The following is a 16,782-nucleotide window of genomic DNA, read 5'->3' on the forward strand; positions in this document are numbered from 1 at the left end:
ATGATGCTTTCCGTTTAGGGAAAGTTCTCGTGGAAGGAGCCATGCAAGCATTATGTAAGCGCCAAGACTTTTGATGATCTGCGCTTTCCTTTCACATGCAATGTTTTGATGCTCGAGAAATGATTGACTTTTTGTCTCACGTCGAGTTACTATTCTTCGTGACACATATTATGGGATGAGCGACATCGAAACCGACAGTGGGTCGGTACACGATGACGAAGACCAAATCAATAACCTCCAAGAAGACTCTGGATCTGAATATCAAGGCGAAGACGACGAGCAAAGCGACGATGCAGCAAATTCGGTGCGAAGTGGACATAGTGAGACGAGCAATCGATCAAGAAAACCAGGATCTCCAAAGAAGTCGGAAACCAAGGAAAATCCCAAATCGTCAATCACGAAAAGCACAAGGGCCACTTACAGCGATGCCTACCGGGACTTCTATAATGCAGAAGTCGAAGAGCTGATCCATCCATATCACTCCGTTACCAACGCACTACCAGCATCTGAGATTGGAGTGGCTGTCTGGACTCCTTTGGAAAAAGAAACCTTGTTCCGAAAAGTATCTGCTCTGGGCAAAGATGACATCAAGGGGATCTCAAGCGCAATCAGAACCAAATCAGAGACCGAAGTACGACAATATCTGTCACTGCTCGACCAAGGAACCGTTGAGGGCAATGTAACCAAAGCACTGCCTGTGTTTTCCGCCGCAGACATATCACCTGCTTTTGAAGTGAGCAAGCAGTCAGAAGAACTTCTTGAAGAGTACGCGGATGGTCTGGCTCAGTATCAGAAAAGGAGCGATCAAAAGCGAGAGAAGAAGAGGCATGGTGACTACTGGCTTCTTACCGAAGAGATTGCGGAAGAGGTCGAGGAGCAAGTCATGGCACGTGATGAATCTTATAAAAAGTCAGGGCTTCATGATGAGATCGAGAATGAAGACGATGGAGAAGATGGTGATCCGAGAGATGCCCAAAGTTATCAAGAGGTTGCCAACACAGACGCCGAATCTGGTCAGGAAGATCCCAAAACAGATGTCGAAGAACCAGATTCCTCCGGAGAAGCAATCGCACAGACTCAGAAGCTAGATCAACAACCTTCCCAACCCCTAGAAGACATCATGGTTCCCTCGGCCGAACTCCTGGACCTTCCAATGTGGCTTCGATTATCTCGTTTATTCATGTATCAATCGTCAGAACTGGGCGACAGTTGGGACAACCTCATCACCTCACGTCACGAAACTCCTTCGATGTACCACACTGCTTTTCAGGATTTTCACAATCTGACTGTCAGTTTGACAAGGCGTGTTGTACAGGCCACCATCTTTCAAACAATGACTCGTCTGCGAGCACGCGACAAAGATCAACCAAGCGCTAGAGTTACAGCAACCGACGTACGCGCGGCAACCGAAATTTTGGATCTGCAACCTAACACGCGCAAGTTTTGGGCAAGTGTACCAAGAAAGCATGGGCTTCGGGTCTACGAGCGGGGCATTAAGTTCTCGAGAGGTCAGTCTAGGGCTGGGGTTGAGCTTAGCCTCGAAGAAGCAGAAGAAAGACTAGGCACTGGTCATACCTCAAGTGCTGCAGGAGCGGACGACGATGTTGTGCAGACAGTTGAGGCCGACTCAGAAGAAGATGTTCTGGACCCTGACCGATACTACAACGATCCTGAGCTTTGGACTGAAGCATCAGACACGGAAGACGAAGCACTTGTCAACATGCCTGACGATGAACGTGCAGACGCTTCTGATGATGATGACGCTGATTACCATCCGACTGACGACGAAGAAGCACAAGAGGATGCGAAGAAGAAGCGCCGCAGAAAAGGAAAGATGGAGAGAAACTTCCAAAGAGCTCATGACGCATATCTGGAAGCTGTCGACCAAGAGATGAGCAGAGTTCAGGAGATTGGAATGTGGGACACTCTTGGTGTAGCACCTCCAAATGACATCAAGAATGAAGAGGTGGAAATTCCGCGCCAACCAGTCATCAAGCGTCGACTCTCGGATAGCGCCAACTGGAGAGATGGCTTCGAGTACCGTTCACCCTGGGAGATAGGATTCGACACTGTGCAGTCAGATGCATTTGCAAGTATGCACAAGCGAGGTGAATATGCGAGGAAACGAAGGCGAATGGCCTATAAGCATCTCGAACGAGAAGGCCTCATCGTTTTGCCTCAACAAGCACCTGAAATTGCTGTCGTCAAGAAGAGCACCGAGCCAACTCAAGTTGATACGGATATGCAAGATGCTCTCACGGAAGAAATACCACGCACCACGACAGAAACCTTCGACGATGGTGTGCCGAGAAAGAAGCGACCGGCTCCCGTCCACAAGGCGTTGAGCAGAGCTTCGTCAATCTTGAGCAGTAGTAGAGGCTTGAGCAGAGCTTCTTCAGTGCGAGAAGGCTCACACGAATCCTTCGTCAGCGAAAGATCTGCACCAACAAATCTTACTTTGCTCAACAAGCTGACGAAGCGTACACCAGCTCGGCAGATGGAGGAGGATCTCAGAAAGGCTGAGGAAGAGCGAAAAGCAGAGGAGGCACGCCAACAAGTTGAAGAGCAAGTCCAGGAAGAGAAACGAAAGGCTAGAGCCGCTCGAAAGACACTGTCTGAGGAAGAGAAGCTGGCGTTGAAGAGAGAGAGGCAAGAAGAGAAAAGACGTAAAGCACAAGAGAACAAGCGGAACGAAGAAAGGAGAAGAGAGAAAGAGGATCAGGAAGAGAAGGAAAGACTTGCCGCTGAAGAAAAGCGAAGGGTCAAAGAAGAGAGAAGAAGGGTCAGAGAAGAGGAGGAAAAGGCGAGAGCACAGAGGCGATTGGCTAAGTTGGAGAAGCGCAAGGCCGCCGAAGATTTCAAGGCTGAACAACAGGGAGTCACAACACCTACAACACAGTCTCGAGGCAAAAGGCAGAAAAGGAAGTCTGGATTCTAGTAAGCCTCTAATCCATTATTCGCTGAAACTCGGTATCGGCGTCTCGATAGACCTCAGGATCCGCATCTCTGCCATCAACAAGAATTTCGAACCAACCATCGCCTTCTTGGAATCTGCAACTACACAACTTCCCACCCCACCTCAGCAATCGGCTGATCAAGCTTCGATATATGACCTTCCAGACGACATCGTTGAAACAATCATCTTCATTTCTCACTACTACTCTTTGAACATTGTGTAGGTTCTTCAACGTCTCGGACAGTGTGTAGGACAAAGTGTGTGCCGAATCCAAGTCTGCTATCTCGGCATAATGGCGATCATATTGCGCAGGACGTCGTGGGACAATGACCAAGGTCTCGAGCGAAAGATGTGGATTGCCAAAGGGTACACCATTCCAAGACTCGTTCAAGGCGCGTAGACGATTGATGCGACCAACTAGTGTAATGTGTCTAAGTTGCTTGGCGAGTTGAGGCGGTAGATTGGCAGTACAGAGACGCGCGAAGGCTTCTGGATCGGCGTAGAGGCCACCAACTGCGAAGGAGGTACGTTGGAGATGCAACAGCTGAGTTTCTCTGTGCATCTGACGGCATGTGAGGAGCAGAGGTTGCGCAGGTGTCGATGTGGTCTCATCTAGACTCGAAGGCTTTCCAAAATCGGCAATACTTGATCGCGAGCGAGGGGTGCCATTGGTTGTACAGGTGTAGGGACATGACTCGAGGAATAAGAGGTCATAGATCTGGTTGCGCAGTTCAGCAGGGAGAGTCAATAGGGATGGCATGGTGTGTTCATGTGCATTGGCGATAAGGAGAAGGTTGCTATCGGGTCAAGAACAAAAAAGGACATTGATGTACACATGACGATAAGAGAAACGACATCGGAGTTAACGGATCAAGGCAGTCGGCCAAGTCGATTAGCACAAGGTCCTGCTCGGCATGCATCACCCTAGACGATATGTTTTGTGAATTGACATTGTGCTGATCTCGTGTCAACTGCTCTTGATCATTTCCAAATCAAAAAGCCATTTTGTGGCAGTGTTTGTGAGCAATTGGTCAGGAGGTGTGTGAGGCTCCGAGGCCACTTGCCAATGACGTCGGGACCAGCTTTGATCAACCAAGTTTCGCAGCGCAGCAAGCCAATCACTACAAACAATGAATGCTCCTTGTCCTCTTTACACACAACCGACACGACAATGGCTTCGATTCTCCGCCAGATAGTCGCCGGTCCTCGCGCCCAACACCCAGAAGCAGGACTTGATCTCTGCTACGTAACCGATAACATCATCGCAACCTCTGGCCCCAGCGGCACATACCCCCAACTCGCCTACCGCAACCCGCTCTCCCAACTCGTCGCCTTCCTCGATAAGAAACATGGAGACAACTGGGCTATCTGGGAGTTTCGCGCCGAGGGAACGGGATATCCTGACTCTGAGGTCTATGGCCGTGTCAAGCATTATCCTTGGCCTGATCACCATCCCCCGCCCTTTGCTTTGATTCCTTTGATCATGGCTAGTATGCGCAATTGGCTGGAAGAAAATAAAGAGAGGGTCGCTGTGGTGCACTGTAAAGCTGGCAAGGGACGCAGTGGCTCCATGAGTTGCAGCTACTTGATCTCGGAAGAAGGCTGGAAGGCTGAAGATGCGCTGCGCAGATTCACGGAGCGCAGAATGAGGCCGGGCTTTGGTGCTGGTGTTAGCATTCCTAGCCAGCTGCGCTGGATCAGCTATGTCGATCGCTGGACACAACATAAGAAGGTCTATGTCGAGCGCGAGATCCAGATCATGGAAGTCCATGTCTGGGGCTTGAGAGATGGCGTCAAAGTCAGCATTGAGGGTTTCGTCGATGAAGGGCGTGTCATCAAGAACTTCCACACTTTTTCGAAGAAGGAACGCGAGATCGTCCGTGGTGGCATCAAAAAGTCTGGTGGTTTTGCCGATGCTGTTACAGCAGTCATGGGCATGAACAATGCTGAAAAGAATTTACAATTGAAAGAAGCTGAGAACATGGAAAAGGAGGAAAAGGACAAGGCTGCAAAGGGCGAAGTTACCAAGGAGAAGCTACACAACGCTACAGGAGATGTCATCTTCCGACCATCACAACCCGTCATCCTTCCTACCAGCGACGTCAACATCGACTTCGAGCGAAGAAACAAAGCTGGCTATGGTATGAGCATGGTGACAGCCGTCGCTCACGTCTGGTTCAACTGCTTCTTCGAAGGGCAAGGTCCTGAGAACGCTACCAAAGACCAACCCCCCGCCTCCTCTGGTGTCTTTGAAATCGACTGGGAAGCCATGGACGGCATAAAGGGCAGCCTGAAAAAGGGCACAAAAGGTTTCGACAAACTCGCCGTAGTCTGGAAAGCCGTCGATGAACCCGCACGAGGCAGAAGAGCTAGTGTAGTCATCACCGAACCACCACCCGGCACCGAAGTCCCCGAGACAGGACCTGCAGATTGGAGGGGCCATGACTTTAACGATCCTTCTCCCGGCCGAAACCGAAACCTAGGCTTGAGAAGTGAGACACCAGCGAGCAGGGATGTCAGTCGAGCAAGCAGTACAAGAGAAGAAGATGGCATTGGAAGCGATACTGAAGGTGTTCAGAGCTATGTTGATGGTGGAGTCAAGGGGCATGATCAGGTTGTGCATGAGAAAAAGGCTCAAGTGGAAAGGAAAAGGGGTCCGTTGCCGTTGAGTCGAGATCTTCCTGGCCCTGAGCATGAATTTGCTGATGCGTAGCGCAGAATGATTTGACGTTTTTGACGAGGCGATGATTTTTGAGCGGGCGAGAGGATTATGAAGCATGGTTTGTGTTTTCTCTTGTCTCTTTAGACTATGATACCACTTTCTTCTTGAAGCACTGTTGTATTGTCTTTTCATGATGGAACTTCTCTTCCTTGTCTCCCACTGTCTCTCTCGTTCGTGTCTAGTTTCGTCCTGACTTGATCTCCTCCACTCTCATCTTGACCCATTCCTCATATCCAGTCGTCTCTCTTCCCAAAAGCCACCCCAACACATTATTGTTTCCAATTAATCCCCTCTCATTATAGTACAAAAACATCCTCGCGCCAATCTCTTTCATCGCCTTGGGCGGTTCCTTGCCTCCATTAATCATCTTGATGCTTGTATTGACAGCATCTTCGAATCCCTTCTTCTCGGCTTTGACCTCTTTTCCTATCACCTTACTCACAATCTCGCAAGCCTCGATATAGTTCAGAGGAGCAGCAGTGCTGACCAATTGATAGGTAGCAGCAACATGTTTCTCCCTCTGTTCCAGGATTTTCGCAGCAGCTTCTCCGATGTCCCTCGTCGTGACAAATGAAAACTTGGTCGCTGGGTTCCAGTTACAGGGATAAACTGGTTTTTCGTCTTGGAGTAGTTTTGCGAGCGGCAGCATTTCCATCATGTGGGTTGGTTGGAGGATTGTATATTTTAATCCACTTTCGATGAGATATTCTTCCACATAACGCTTGCAATCGTGGTTTAGCAGTTTTTGAAGGATGGGGTGGATCACACTGCTGTAGACTAAATGTGTGAAAGGGCCTCCGGAGGCTTGTTGCGCAAGACAAGCATCGATGAAGGTTGTACCGAGTGTGGTTTCGTGCGGGTGGAAGGGAGGAAGGACTAGCCAGCACGCAGTAACGTCTTTGAGAATTCGTGTGCAGTCGGCTGCGTTGAAGAGATCGGCTTGGACGACTTCTGTGCCTGGATATTTCTCTGAGAGAGATTTTGCTGAGGTGCTGCTGTTGCATTGCAAGCGGATGTTCTTGTAGGACTTTAGGATATGAGGGATCAAAGCTGCGGATTGTTTGCCTGAAGCGCAGGTGATGAGGATGAGATCGTTCTGAAAGTCTGGCATGTTTGCAATTTGGTGCTCTTTGAAAGTTTGGTATTGTTGAAAGAGGATGATTATTGAGAAGGATATGGATGTCCTTTGATGTAAGCTTGTCAGATTATACGTCATGCAGCATCGATGATATTCGGTCTCGGGTTTAGAACAAAGTCCGACATATCATTGTGGTTGAAGACTGCATGAGTCGACATATAGTACACGATTAAGCAACAGCTCGAAACCTCGTTATTTTGAACGATGGTTGTAAGTAGGTTCAGAATCTGGTAGGAGCAGGGTGTTAGGACTCGCAGCTTCAAGATGGCGTTTCCGAGCTTCGAGCTCTAATTCCGGTGGCTTCTGGGCCAAAGGAGTTCCTCGAGACACCGCCCACCAGTTGGAAGTACTGAACCTGGGTTGGTACTACAGGACATCCTCTCATCCGGTAGGATCAGGACCTGCAGGAATGAGGAGGTATAGATCCAAGAGTTGGAGGTGGAGGGGTTTCATTGGACACGCCAAGTCGTGCGCGGACGCGATCGGAGGTGAGACAACAAGGATGAATCGGATGGCTCGAGCTTCTTTCGCCGAGAGGCACAACATCTTTGAGTTCCATCGTCCGTCCCTCTACAGCTTCTTGTCCAACAAACCCTCGTTGCTACTATCAACATGTTTGCCGCTCGTCAAGTCATTGGTACTGTTCAGCGCAGAGCCTTCTCGGCTTCTGCCCGCGATGTAAGTCATCTTGTAGCCTGTCATCAACGTCAAGCGCGGCGACAAAAGCTCTACCTACTCTGTCCCAGTAACACCAGACTAAGAATATCTTGCGCAGGCCTCCAAGGTCGCCGTCCTCGGTGCCGGTGGTGGTATTGGCCAGCCTCTGTCGCTTCTCCTGAAGCTCAACCCCAGAGTCACTGAGCTCGCCCTCTACGATGTTCGTGGTGCTCCTGGTATGCTATCGCCCCCATCGAATTATTAAAATATGGCGCTGACTCGAATGTCAATCTAGGTGTTGCTGCCGACTGCTCCCACGTCAACACCAAGTCTGTTGTAAGTAACTACTGTACCCGCAAAAGTCCTATCGCAATCGCGATGCTTACACACTCTACAGGTCAAGGGTTACGAGCAGGCCGACGTCGCCGAGGCTCTCAAGGGCTCCGAGATTGTCCTCATCCCCGCTGGTGTCCCCCGCAAGCCTGGCATGACCCGTGATGGTATGGACATGATCAATTGACAACAGGCAAAATCACATACTGACATATCCTAGACCTCTTCAACACCAACGCCTCGATCGTCCGTGACTTGGCCAAGGCTGCTGCTGCCAACTGCCCCAAGGCAAACATCCTCATCATCTCCAACCCCGTCAACTCGACCGTCCCCATCGCTGCCGAGGTCTTCAAGGCTGCTGGTGTCTACGACCCCAAGCGCATGTTCGGTGTCACCACTCTTGATGTTGTCCGTGCCTCTCGCTTCATCTCTCAGCTCAAGAACACCGACCCCGCCTCGGAGAACATTGTCGTCGTTGGTGGTCACTCCGGTGCTACCATCGTCCCTCTCCTCTCCCAGTCTGGTTACAACCTCGAGGGCGAGCAGCTCGACGCCTACGTCAAGCGCGTCCAGTTCGGTGGTGACGAGGTCGTCCAGGCCAAGGGCGGTGCTGGCTCTGCCACTCTCTCCATGGCCATGGCTGGTGCTCGTTTCGCCGAGTCTCTCCTTAAGGCTGCCCAGGGCGAGAAGGGTGTCATTGAGCCCACCTTCGTCGACTCTCCTCTCTACAAGGACCAGGGTATCGACTTCTTCGCCTCGCAGGTCGAGCTCGGCCCCAACGGTGTTGAGAAGATCCACCCCGTCGGCCAGGTTACCGACTACGAGCAGAAGCTCCTCGACGCCTGTCTCAAGGACCTTAAGGGTAACATTGAGAAGGGTGTCAAGTTCGCCAAGGAGAACCCTTAGATTACATGAGGTGACGCTTTGATGATGTGTATTAGTAGTAAGTGGTATATACATGGTTGAATATCTATGTGCATGCCATATTTTTTGTGTCGATTATCACATGGTGTTGGTCAGATGGCCGAAAATATATCCGGTGGCCCATGTTGGCTGAGACCGGCTTGCGGATTTCTGGCGGGCCGATGGTCATGTACAGAACAATTGCGGAGTGTATATCGAACGGATACGAGCTCGCATAGAAAGCGAGCTGTTTGCATTGTGAGTTTTTGGCAGGACTTGGTCACTTTGAACTCTCTCTGCTCCTAAAATCTGTCAGACTCGGTCATGAGGCATCTACGGCAAGCCGGACTGGTAGTAGAACATGTGAAAGGCTCTAGAAACAGGTTGGAACCTTTGGTGAGCCGCTCTCTATCAGGACGGGCGGGCACACTGGGGAAGGCGGAGCGATGAACGCAACCTCGGCCCATACGGAACCTGGGGAAGCTCACTCTCGACCGAGGGACGGTCGGCATCCACTTGCGACTTGGTACGTAGCAGCAAGCATATTTCTACCAAGTGTGACGGTTAGCTCCTGTTGCTACGTCTTTATTTTCTTTTCCGCGTCCAGAAAATTGCCCCTCCCTCCCTCTTTCCCCATCAACCTTACACACTACTATTGGGATGTTTGGTCTTCGAAGCCGCATCCTCTCCTCTCCCCTAAGCCGTCCACGCATCAATATCCCCAAGACTATTGCGACTACGAGAATGGCTCCTGCACGCAAGAGCAGTTCGTTGCCAGAGGGTATGTAGTCAAGACTTGCAGAACCCAGTAGCAGCGGCGACCCTAACACGTCCACAGGCTACAAGGAGGATGCTTCCAAGGGACCCATGCTCCGTTTCGAGGAGTCGCTGCCACGTCTGCCCGTTCCTACATTGGAAGAGACTGCCAAGCGCTACCTGAAATCAGTGCACCCTCTTCTGAGCAAGCAAGAGTACGCACAAACCGAGAAGGCTGTCAGCGAGTTCCTCGCTCCCAACAGTCTCGGTCACGAATTGCAGAAGCGCCTGATCGCACGAAGGGATGACCCCAAGCACAAGAACTGGATCTACGAGTGGTGGAACGAGGCTGCATACCTCGCCTACCGTGACCCCGTTGTTCCCTACGTCTCATACTTCTACAGTCACCGTGATGACCGCAAGAGAAGAAACCCCGCAAAGAGAGCTGCCGCCATCACTTCATCTGTCCTCGACTTCAGAAGGCAGGTTGTTGAAGGCACTCTCGAGCCCGAGTACATGAAGAAGCTCCCCATTGCCATGAGCAGTTACGAGTTCATGTTCAACTGCTGCCGTATCCCTGCTAAGCCTGCCGATTACCCCAAGCAGTACGTTCCTAACGACCACAAGTACATTACTGTCGTTCGCAAGAACCAATTCTTCAAGGTAATGCACGAGGTCAATGGCAAGGAGCTTACCACTGCCGAATTGGAGCAGCAGTTCCTGCGTGTCTACCAATTGGCCGAGGACACTCCTTCCGTTGGTATCATGACTTCCGAAAACAGAGACACCTGGACTGAGGTATGTAAAGCCAACGAACTCTGCACAAGATCCTTATTCTGACAATGCCAGATGCGCGACGCCCTGATCGCTCAGAACCCTTCGAACGAGGCCGCTCTCCAGACCATCGAGGCATCATCCTTCGTCGTCTGCTTGGACGAGGCAAGACCTGTGACTCTTGAAGAGCGCGCTCACCAATACTGGCACGGCAATGGCGCAAACCGTTTCTTCGACAAGCCGCTCCAGTTCATCATCAACGACAACGGAACTTCAGGTTTCATGGGTGAGCACAGTATGATGGACGGCACACCAACCCACCGCCTGAACGACTACATCAACATGCTCATCTTCAACAACAAGCTCGACTACGACAACCCTTCAGTCCGCAGCAACCTCCCCGAACCCACTCCCATCCGCTTCGACCTCTCTCCCTCAAACCTTGAGGACATTGGCCGTGCTCAATCACACTTCACCAAGGTCATTGGTGAGCACGAGCTCAAGGTTCAAGCATACCAAGGCTACGGCAAGGGTTTGATCAAGAAGTTCAAGTGCAGTCCCGACGCATTCATTCAGATGATCATCCAACTCGCCTACCACAAATTCTACGGCAAGAACAGACCCACCTACGAATCTGCCGCTACTCGCCGCTTCCAGCAAGGCCGTACCGAGACTTGCCGCTCCGTCAGCGAGGAGTCTTGTGCCTTCACCGACGCCATGGCAAACCCTGCAGCCACACCTGAGGAGTGCAGACAAAAGTTGCAAGCTGCCCTCAAGGCACACGTTGCATACATCAGTGACGCCTCCGACGGCAAGGGTGTCGACCGTCACTTCTTCGGTCTCAAGAAGTTGATCAAGGAAGGCGAACAACTCCCAGCCATCTTCAGCGACCCTGCATTCTCATACTCATCCACCTGGTTCATCTCCTCTTCGCAACTGTCTTCCGAATACTTCAACGGTTACGGTTGGAGCCAAGTCGTTGACGAGGGCTGGGGTATCGCCTACATGATCAACGAGAACAGCTTGCAGTTCAACATCGTTTCCAAGAAGTTGGGATCTGAGCGTATGAGCCACTACATCAACGAAGCTGCAGAGGAGATGAGAGATCTCATGCTGCCTACCATCGAGACCAAGGCTAAGCTTTAGAAAACTTGTGTCGATGGTGAGGCAAGAGGGAAGAAGAAAGGGATATGGGATGACAGAGGCCATCTTGGACATTTGGCTCCTGGACGTCTTAGACCGCCTGTTGTGTTGTATTATCGTTCCTAATGAGGAGGCATTCTTGTAGCAGCTAGATGCGCTAGATTTGTTTGCCGAGCAAAATCGAAACATGTTTGAAAGTTCATGACCGACCTCAACGTCGAATTTGCACAAATTTGTACTCTATGCAAGTGCATAATAATGAACCCACTTAGCCGTTTATGATCATCCACTCTGCATCATAACATTCAATCAGGAGCACCGTGCCTCATAGTGTTAATATCGACCTGCCTTTCCGAGACCTTTAGGCCTCACCGTGTATGCAAGCGTATATGAACACCGCTGAGAAACGAAGGCGCCATACAAGAGTGCCAACGCATTGGATACGCCAGTCGAAATCATGGACCAGGCCCGAAAATATGGCATCTGAACAACTGTTCTTATGAGCCAGAGCACTCCAAGACACATGTTTCTGAAAGATGTTTGATCTCAATTGCCCATGATAATAAGCATAAAAATAAAGATGTTACACTGGCAGAAGTACCATATCAGATGCCGATACTAAGGGTCCACAATGGGATCCAAATGCTTAAACCGAATGTTTGGATTTGCGAATCCTTCTTGACGATCACTTGACAAATTGAGGCAAACTTTGTAGGCGAGGGCAACAGATGATACACGGATCACTGCAAGCGAGGATCATGGACAACTTGCATATAAAGTCTTTCCATCTCTTCTCTTTAGCTTTTCTATCTTGGTGATCACGGAATAGGGAACAAGTTGACTTTGGTCACACGACGTAGAGCAGGACAGAACACCTACCACTATCTACCGTGATCGCATGGACATTATGGCAACTCCAATGGACTCAGCCCAACCTCCACCTCTCCTCCAACCCATACCAACAAACAATATCCCAGGCTATTTACTGCCCCTCCTCGAACTCCTTCTCGGCCTTTCTGCACTCTCCAGATCTACACCCTTGAATCTCTTCGCTATTGCTCTAGGGACATACTGGTTATTTGCCCTGACATTAAACAAGCCTCAAGGAGGCGAGTGGACGCATGTCTATACTCAAGGCTGTAGATTGATGAGTGTTGTGCTCAAGATTGTGAGCGCGAGGTGGTTGATGAAGGCTGGTGATTTTGAGAGGAGGGGGAAGGAAAGAGATGATAAGAAGGAAGAAGGCGATGGGAAGAACGGGAAGGGAAAGAGGAGATGGTGGGGGTATTTGTGGGATGCGTTTGAAATTGGAAGTATGAGTTCCAGGGGGATTGGATGGTAAGGATTTCCTATGGCGACTGGCATGCTGCGAAGGATGTCAGATATACTGACTCAATACGAACAGGAACTTCCAAATCCGCAACCTGCCACCAGCACCATCACCAACAACTCCTCGTCTTCAATTCGCAGTCACCGAACTCTTCTCAGCCGCCTTCAACATTCTCCTTGTAGACATTTCCTACCTTTTTCTCCGCCACTTTTCCCCCATCACTTCCCGTCCAATCTTACCTCTAACTTCGCAACCCCTTCCTTTGGCTCTCTTTAACGCCTGGCTCATCTACCTCCAAGCCCGCTGGACAATGTCCGCCCTCCTCAGTGTGTTGGCTGCCATAACCGTCCCTCTACACATTTACCCTCCCTCTGCCTTTCCACCTCTCTTTGGCTCATTCACAAACGCATACACAGTAAAAAGGTTTTGGGCACACACTTGGCATCAAATGATGCGTACACTCGCAACTCCCTACACGTCCTTTCTCGTCCGCACTCTCGGTCTTGATGAACGCAAGAAATCTACTTATTGGGTTAAAGTCTGCTCGGCCTTCTTTTTCGCATGGATTGTGCATGCGTATGGAACTTTGATTACAGGCGGAGGATACACGGCTGATCTTTGGAGGTATGCGCCGCAGGTGTTAGCGTTTTGGGTGGAGGAAAAGGTTATTGAAACGGGAAAGAAGATGGGATGTAAGGGAAGAAAATGGAGGGTGTTGGGGTATTTGTGGGTGTTTGTGTTTGAGGGCGTTACATTGTTGGCGTGGTTTAGACCTGCGATTGAACAAGGGGCGCATTTGAAGCATCCGTTGGGGTTTAGTGTTGTGGATAAGATTTTGAAGTAGGAGAGGTATACCGGTCGTCAAGACAGAACAGGTAGAGCATCATTTGAGAGGAAGGCAAGAGTATGAAAGAAAGCCAAAGGCATCGCATTCTGGAAAGTGAAAGCATTATTTCATGCCTTGAGGCAGAGTCATAGACTGGAAAGAGTTCCTCTCGCCAGAATCCATGGCTCATTAATCGTGGTACAAAGGAAAGAATGCAGGGAAGAGGCCAGAGAGGCGTCCCGGGTATCATGAAAAACACAAAAAGCAAACCATCCCATCGCCAAAAGCCAATCGTGGAAAAGAATCGTGAGGTGTATAATAAGAAGAATCGAACTCTATCTCAGTTGAAGGTGTCGTTGAAGTTCATAAGAGTGTCATCCAACATAGAGTCCCAGTCAGGCTGAGGCTCGTTGAGCTGCGACAAGAAGTTGTCGGACTGCACTTCAGGAGCGTATTTGAAGTCCTGATCGAGTTCGTCCATGGCGTCGTCAATCTGAGGAACGTTGCTGTTGAAAGTGTTGATTGAACCCGAATTGGCGTTTGGAGCAGGAAAGGCAGGTTCATAACCAGTGGGTACAGGGCCAGGCGCGACAGCAACAACAGGACGAGGACCACCAGACTTGACCCATGCCATGGCATCATTGATCTTGCTGGCGTTGGCAGCGAGAACCTGATCATCGACGCCGTCCTTGCCACGGATTGGAATGCCGTTGTTTTTGCGCTCGGTATCATAGGCAGTGCGGAAGGCACCAACATCCATGCCAAACTCCTTCTCGATAAAGTCAATGCCGGTGTTGATGCGCTTGACGACACCGCTGGCTCCAGTCGAGAACTTCTTGGTGCTGCCTACGGCGGCTTCAGCAACCTTCTTCGCGATTTCCTGGTTACTGTACTGAAGACCGACTTTCAGGATGTTGTTATACTGGAGGTTGTCGGTGTGACGCTCCAGAATGTCCTTAGCCGAGAGACCAGCGCGTAGGGGAACTTGCTGGTCAAGGACGCGGGTAGCAGTTTTGCGAGGGGTGACGGTGGGGACTTCCTCGTCGTCGGCGTCTTCTTCCTGACTCTCGTGCTCTTCTTCCTCGCCATCTGTACCCTCGTGCTGCTCGACGATCTCGCGACCAAGACCATAGTAAATGGGGTCGTTGCTACGCAAGTCTGCCACAACCCAGGCAGTCAACCCCTTGCAGGTAGCAGTCCAAGGGTAGTGAAAGGCCTTGACGCCCTTCTGGGTGATGGCCACAATGCCCAGCTCAATGTTCGAGAGGTTCTGGGAAGCAGCAAAAGCCTCGGCGAGAAGGACCATGTGATCCTCACTCAAACAAGATTCAGAAAGGAGGTTGTCGTCGTTGAGTTTGATCTGACCCTCGGCATCATAGCGCTTGATGACCGCCTTTGCGAAATCAGCAAACCAAGGGGCACGATGGAGCTGGGCGAGATCGCGCTCAGTGATGGGTTCAGCGCCAACCTTCGCGCAGATAGTGTTGAGAGCGATGGCGAGGGGAGTATAGGCCGAAAAAAGGCGAGATTCTGCAGCACGACGGGCAAAGATGCCAGCTGAAAGTGCGTGGTCCAGGGACGCCAGAGCCTGCTGTGTGCCTATGATAGGGATGGTTGCACGATCATTCGGGGTCACGAAGTCGAGGAAGGTCCAGCTAGTCAGTGGGTGACCTTCGAATTGGGGAACGTGAGTAAGGGCATGACGGTTGGGGACATGGTCGAGTTGGTAGACTTGACCCTGTTGGGCGTTGATAGAGCCGTTGAAGGACATCATGATTGAATAGATGTCAGAGAGTGTTGAAGAGGATGAATGCGTAGCGAAGGGTTTGCACGCGACGAGAAGGAAGCAGCGCAACTGCGTCGCAATTGGCTATGTTATATGTGTCCAAAAACCGTGGTGTCGACTGCGAGTGGTCTGTGCTTTCGAGTGATGGTGTTGTTCAGGTCGAATTTTCCGACTTTCACCTCCTGGAGAGCCAGGAACTTTCCGAGATCGATCATCATGATATGGGTGGAAGTTCTTCTAGGAAGCAGCGACCTTCCTCTGATGCAATCTAGACAGTAACTGCAACATAAGCAAGACAATCCGGGGAGAGACCCAACATGAGACCTTCCGAATCTTTGTTATCATCTGAGACAAGACAACGTCTCCTTTGTTGGCCTATCCTAGGACGTGGTGTCTAGTCAAATTGTGAATAACGTGATCTTGATGTGTCCGGTGCTGTGATGAGACATATTTCAAGAATGCATGAAAAGATGTTTGAGATGGACAAAGTGGCGATTGAGACCTTCTGAGTTATCTATCTCGGTTTATGAACCAGTCTGTCATGGTCCAGTATATTCAGATCCCAGATCCAATTGTCGGTTTGACTTGTGCTGGCGCTGTTCCATTAATCGGCATCCACTCCAGGATCATTCAGTGCTTGACCTCCTTCCCTTCCTTACTTCTTTGATGCTACGAGAAACAGAACGTGCGCTATGAGGAAAAGGAAAGAGCTTGCCTATAGGAAAGCATTTCTATGTTGGACGCAGCTGATGATTGAGGTTGGAACGATTCGCCATTGCTGGCCGAGTGCAGATCTTCAGTCCAATCTTTGTGACCGAGCACATATCATACATACGGTCGAGAGTCTGCGCATCCTCGGCCAATGTCCTTGTAAAGTCATATCTATATAACTGACATTGAAAGAGGTGAGGTTCATATTCTTGGCGAAGCGTCAGAGGTTCTCTGACGGAAAAACTTCGGTCTCTGTCACCTCCCTTCGCCTGCCTACAACTTTGTTCAGGTAACGTTGATTGGAGAATCTTCATTGAAAAGACGAGAAGTATTCAATGAGATGTTATGTGGCGGCGAAGAGAAGGGGTAGGTGGACATATGCTATGGATGACCTATGTGTCTGTGATGTGACGAGGAGGAATCTGGTGGATGACCCACCACGCCATATTGGTTTGATGGATGATTTCCGACTCGATGGAGATTTTGAAAACTTGGAAAGGTGTGTTGCGTAACGCCTGGAAGATATACTTGCACTTCTCGGTGGTTTTGGGACCACCGCGGAAGTTCCAATGAGGGTAACTGTCTTGGTACCTATCCTCGATAGCAATCTTGCCTTCTAGGACCTTTCTGTACATATGGTCGTTGAAGCTCTCGAGAATGATGGCGTGGCGGGTGCCGACAGCAGACCAATAGTCCTGGTCAGCCAAGTGTTCCCTCTGATCCAATCAAGTTCTCTATCTCTGTCTT

The 16,782-nt window shown here is 50.4% G+C and overlaps 8 protein-coding genes across 8 annotated transcripts; 5 read left to right on the forward strand and 3 right to left on the reverse strand.

Moving 5' to 3' along the window:
* Positions 1 to 175: 175 nt before the first annotated feature.
* Positions 176 to 2,056, forward strand: M437DRAFT_59978 (uncharacterized protein; the record flags this gene model as incomplete). The annotated part of the gene is made up of 3 exons (XM_041023671.1): positions 176 to 890; positions 1,113 to 1,606; positions 1,676 to 2,056. Coding segments are annotated over 3 exons (1,590 nt in total), but the record flags the coding sequence as incomplete, so codon positions are not given.
* Positions 2,057 to 2,945: 889 nt separating this feature from the next.
* M437DRAFT_59959 (uncharacterized protein) lies at positions 2,946 to 3,716 on the reverse strand (the record flags this gene model as incomplete). Its single annotated transcript, XM_041023668.1, has 1 exon — positions 2,946 to 3,716. The coding sequence occupies one exon, from the start codon at positions 3,714 to 3,716 to the stop codon at positions 2,946 to 2,948; it is 771 nt and encodes a 256-aa protein (XP_040875205.1).
* Positions 3,717 to 4,127: 411 nt separating this feature from the next.
* M437DRAFT_59938 (phosphatases II) lies at positions 4,128 to 5,669 on the forward strand (the record flags this gene model as incomplete). Its single annotated transcript, XM_041023665.1, has 1 exon — positions 4,128 to 5,669. The coding sequence occupies one exon, from the start codon at positions 4,128 to 4,130 to the stop codon at positions 5,667 to 5,669; it is 1,542 nt and encodes a 513-aa protein (XP_040875206.1).
* Positions 5,670 to 5,856: 187 nt separating this feature from the next.
* Positions 5,857 to 6,789, reverse strand: M437DRAFT_59913 (NAD(P)-binding protein; the record flags this gene model as incomplete). The annotated part of the gene is made up of 1 exon (XM_041023662.1): positions 5,857 to 6,789. The coding sequence occupies one exon, from the start codon at positions 6,787 to 6,789 to the stop codon at positions 5,857 to 5,859; it is 933 nt and encodes a 310-aa protein (XP_040875207.1).
* A 639-nt stretch (positions 6,790 to 7,428) lies between these two features.
* Positions 7,429 to 8,712, forward strand: M437DRAFT_59863 (malate dehydrogenase; the record flags this gene model as incomplete). Its single annotated transcript, XM_041023654.1, has 5 exons — positions 7,429 to 7,494; positions 7,592 to 7,709; positions 7,769 to 7,809; positions 7,871 to 7,973; positions 8,027 to 8,712. The coding sequence occupies 5 exons, from the start codon at positions 7,429 to 7,431 to the stop codon at positions 8,710 to 8,712; spliced, it is 1,014 nt and encodes a 337-aa protein (XP_040875208.1).
* A 741-nt stretch (positions 8,713 to 9,453) lies between these two features.
* M437DRAFT_79182 (acyltransferase ChoActase/COT/CPT) lies at positions 9,454 to 11,385 on the forward strand (the record flags this gene model as incomplete). The annotated part of the gene is made up of 3 exons (XM_041027125.1): positions 9,454 to 9,490; positions 9,548 to 10,263; positions 10,315 to 11,385. The coding sequence occupies 3 exons, from the start codon at positions 9,454 to 9,456 to the stop codon at positions 11,383 to 11,385; spliced, it is 1,824 nt and encodes a 607-aa protein (XP_040875209.1).
* A 1,619-nt stretch (positions 11,386 to 13,004) lies between these two features.
* Positions 13,005 to 13,556, forward strand: M437DRAFT_59928 (uncharacterized protein; the record flags this gene model as incomplete). Its single annotated transcript, XM_041023664.1, has 1 exon — positions 13,005 to 13,556. A coding segment is annotated over one exon (552 nt), but the record flags the coding sequence as incomplete, so codon positions are not given.
* Positions 13,557 to 13,878: 322 nt separating this feature from the next.
* Positions 13,879 to 15,309, reverse strand: M437DRAFT_88797 (uncharacterized protein; the record flags this gene model as incomplete). Its single annotated transcript, XM_041028903.1, has 1 exon — positions 13,879 to 15,309. The coding sequence occupies one exon, from the start codon at positions 15,307 to 15,309 to the stop codon at positions 13,879 to 13,881; it is 1,431 nt and encodes a 476-aa protein (XP_040875211.1).
* Between the last annotated feature and the right edge of the window lie 1,473 nt (positions 15,310 to 16,782).

Source organism: Aureobasidium melanogenum (genome assembly GCF_000721775.1).
Source record: "Aureobasidium melanogenum CBS 110374 unplaced genomic scaffold scaffold_35, whole genome shotgun sequence".
Classification (NCBI taxonomy): Eukaryota; Fungi; Ascomycota; class Dothideomycetes; order Dothideales; family Saccotheciaceae; genus Aureobasidium; species Aureobasidium melanogenum.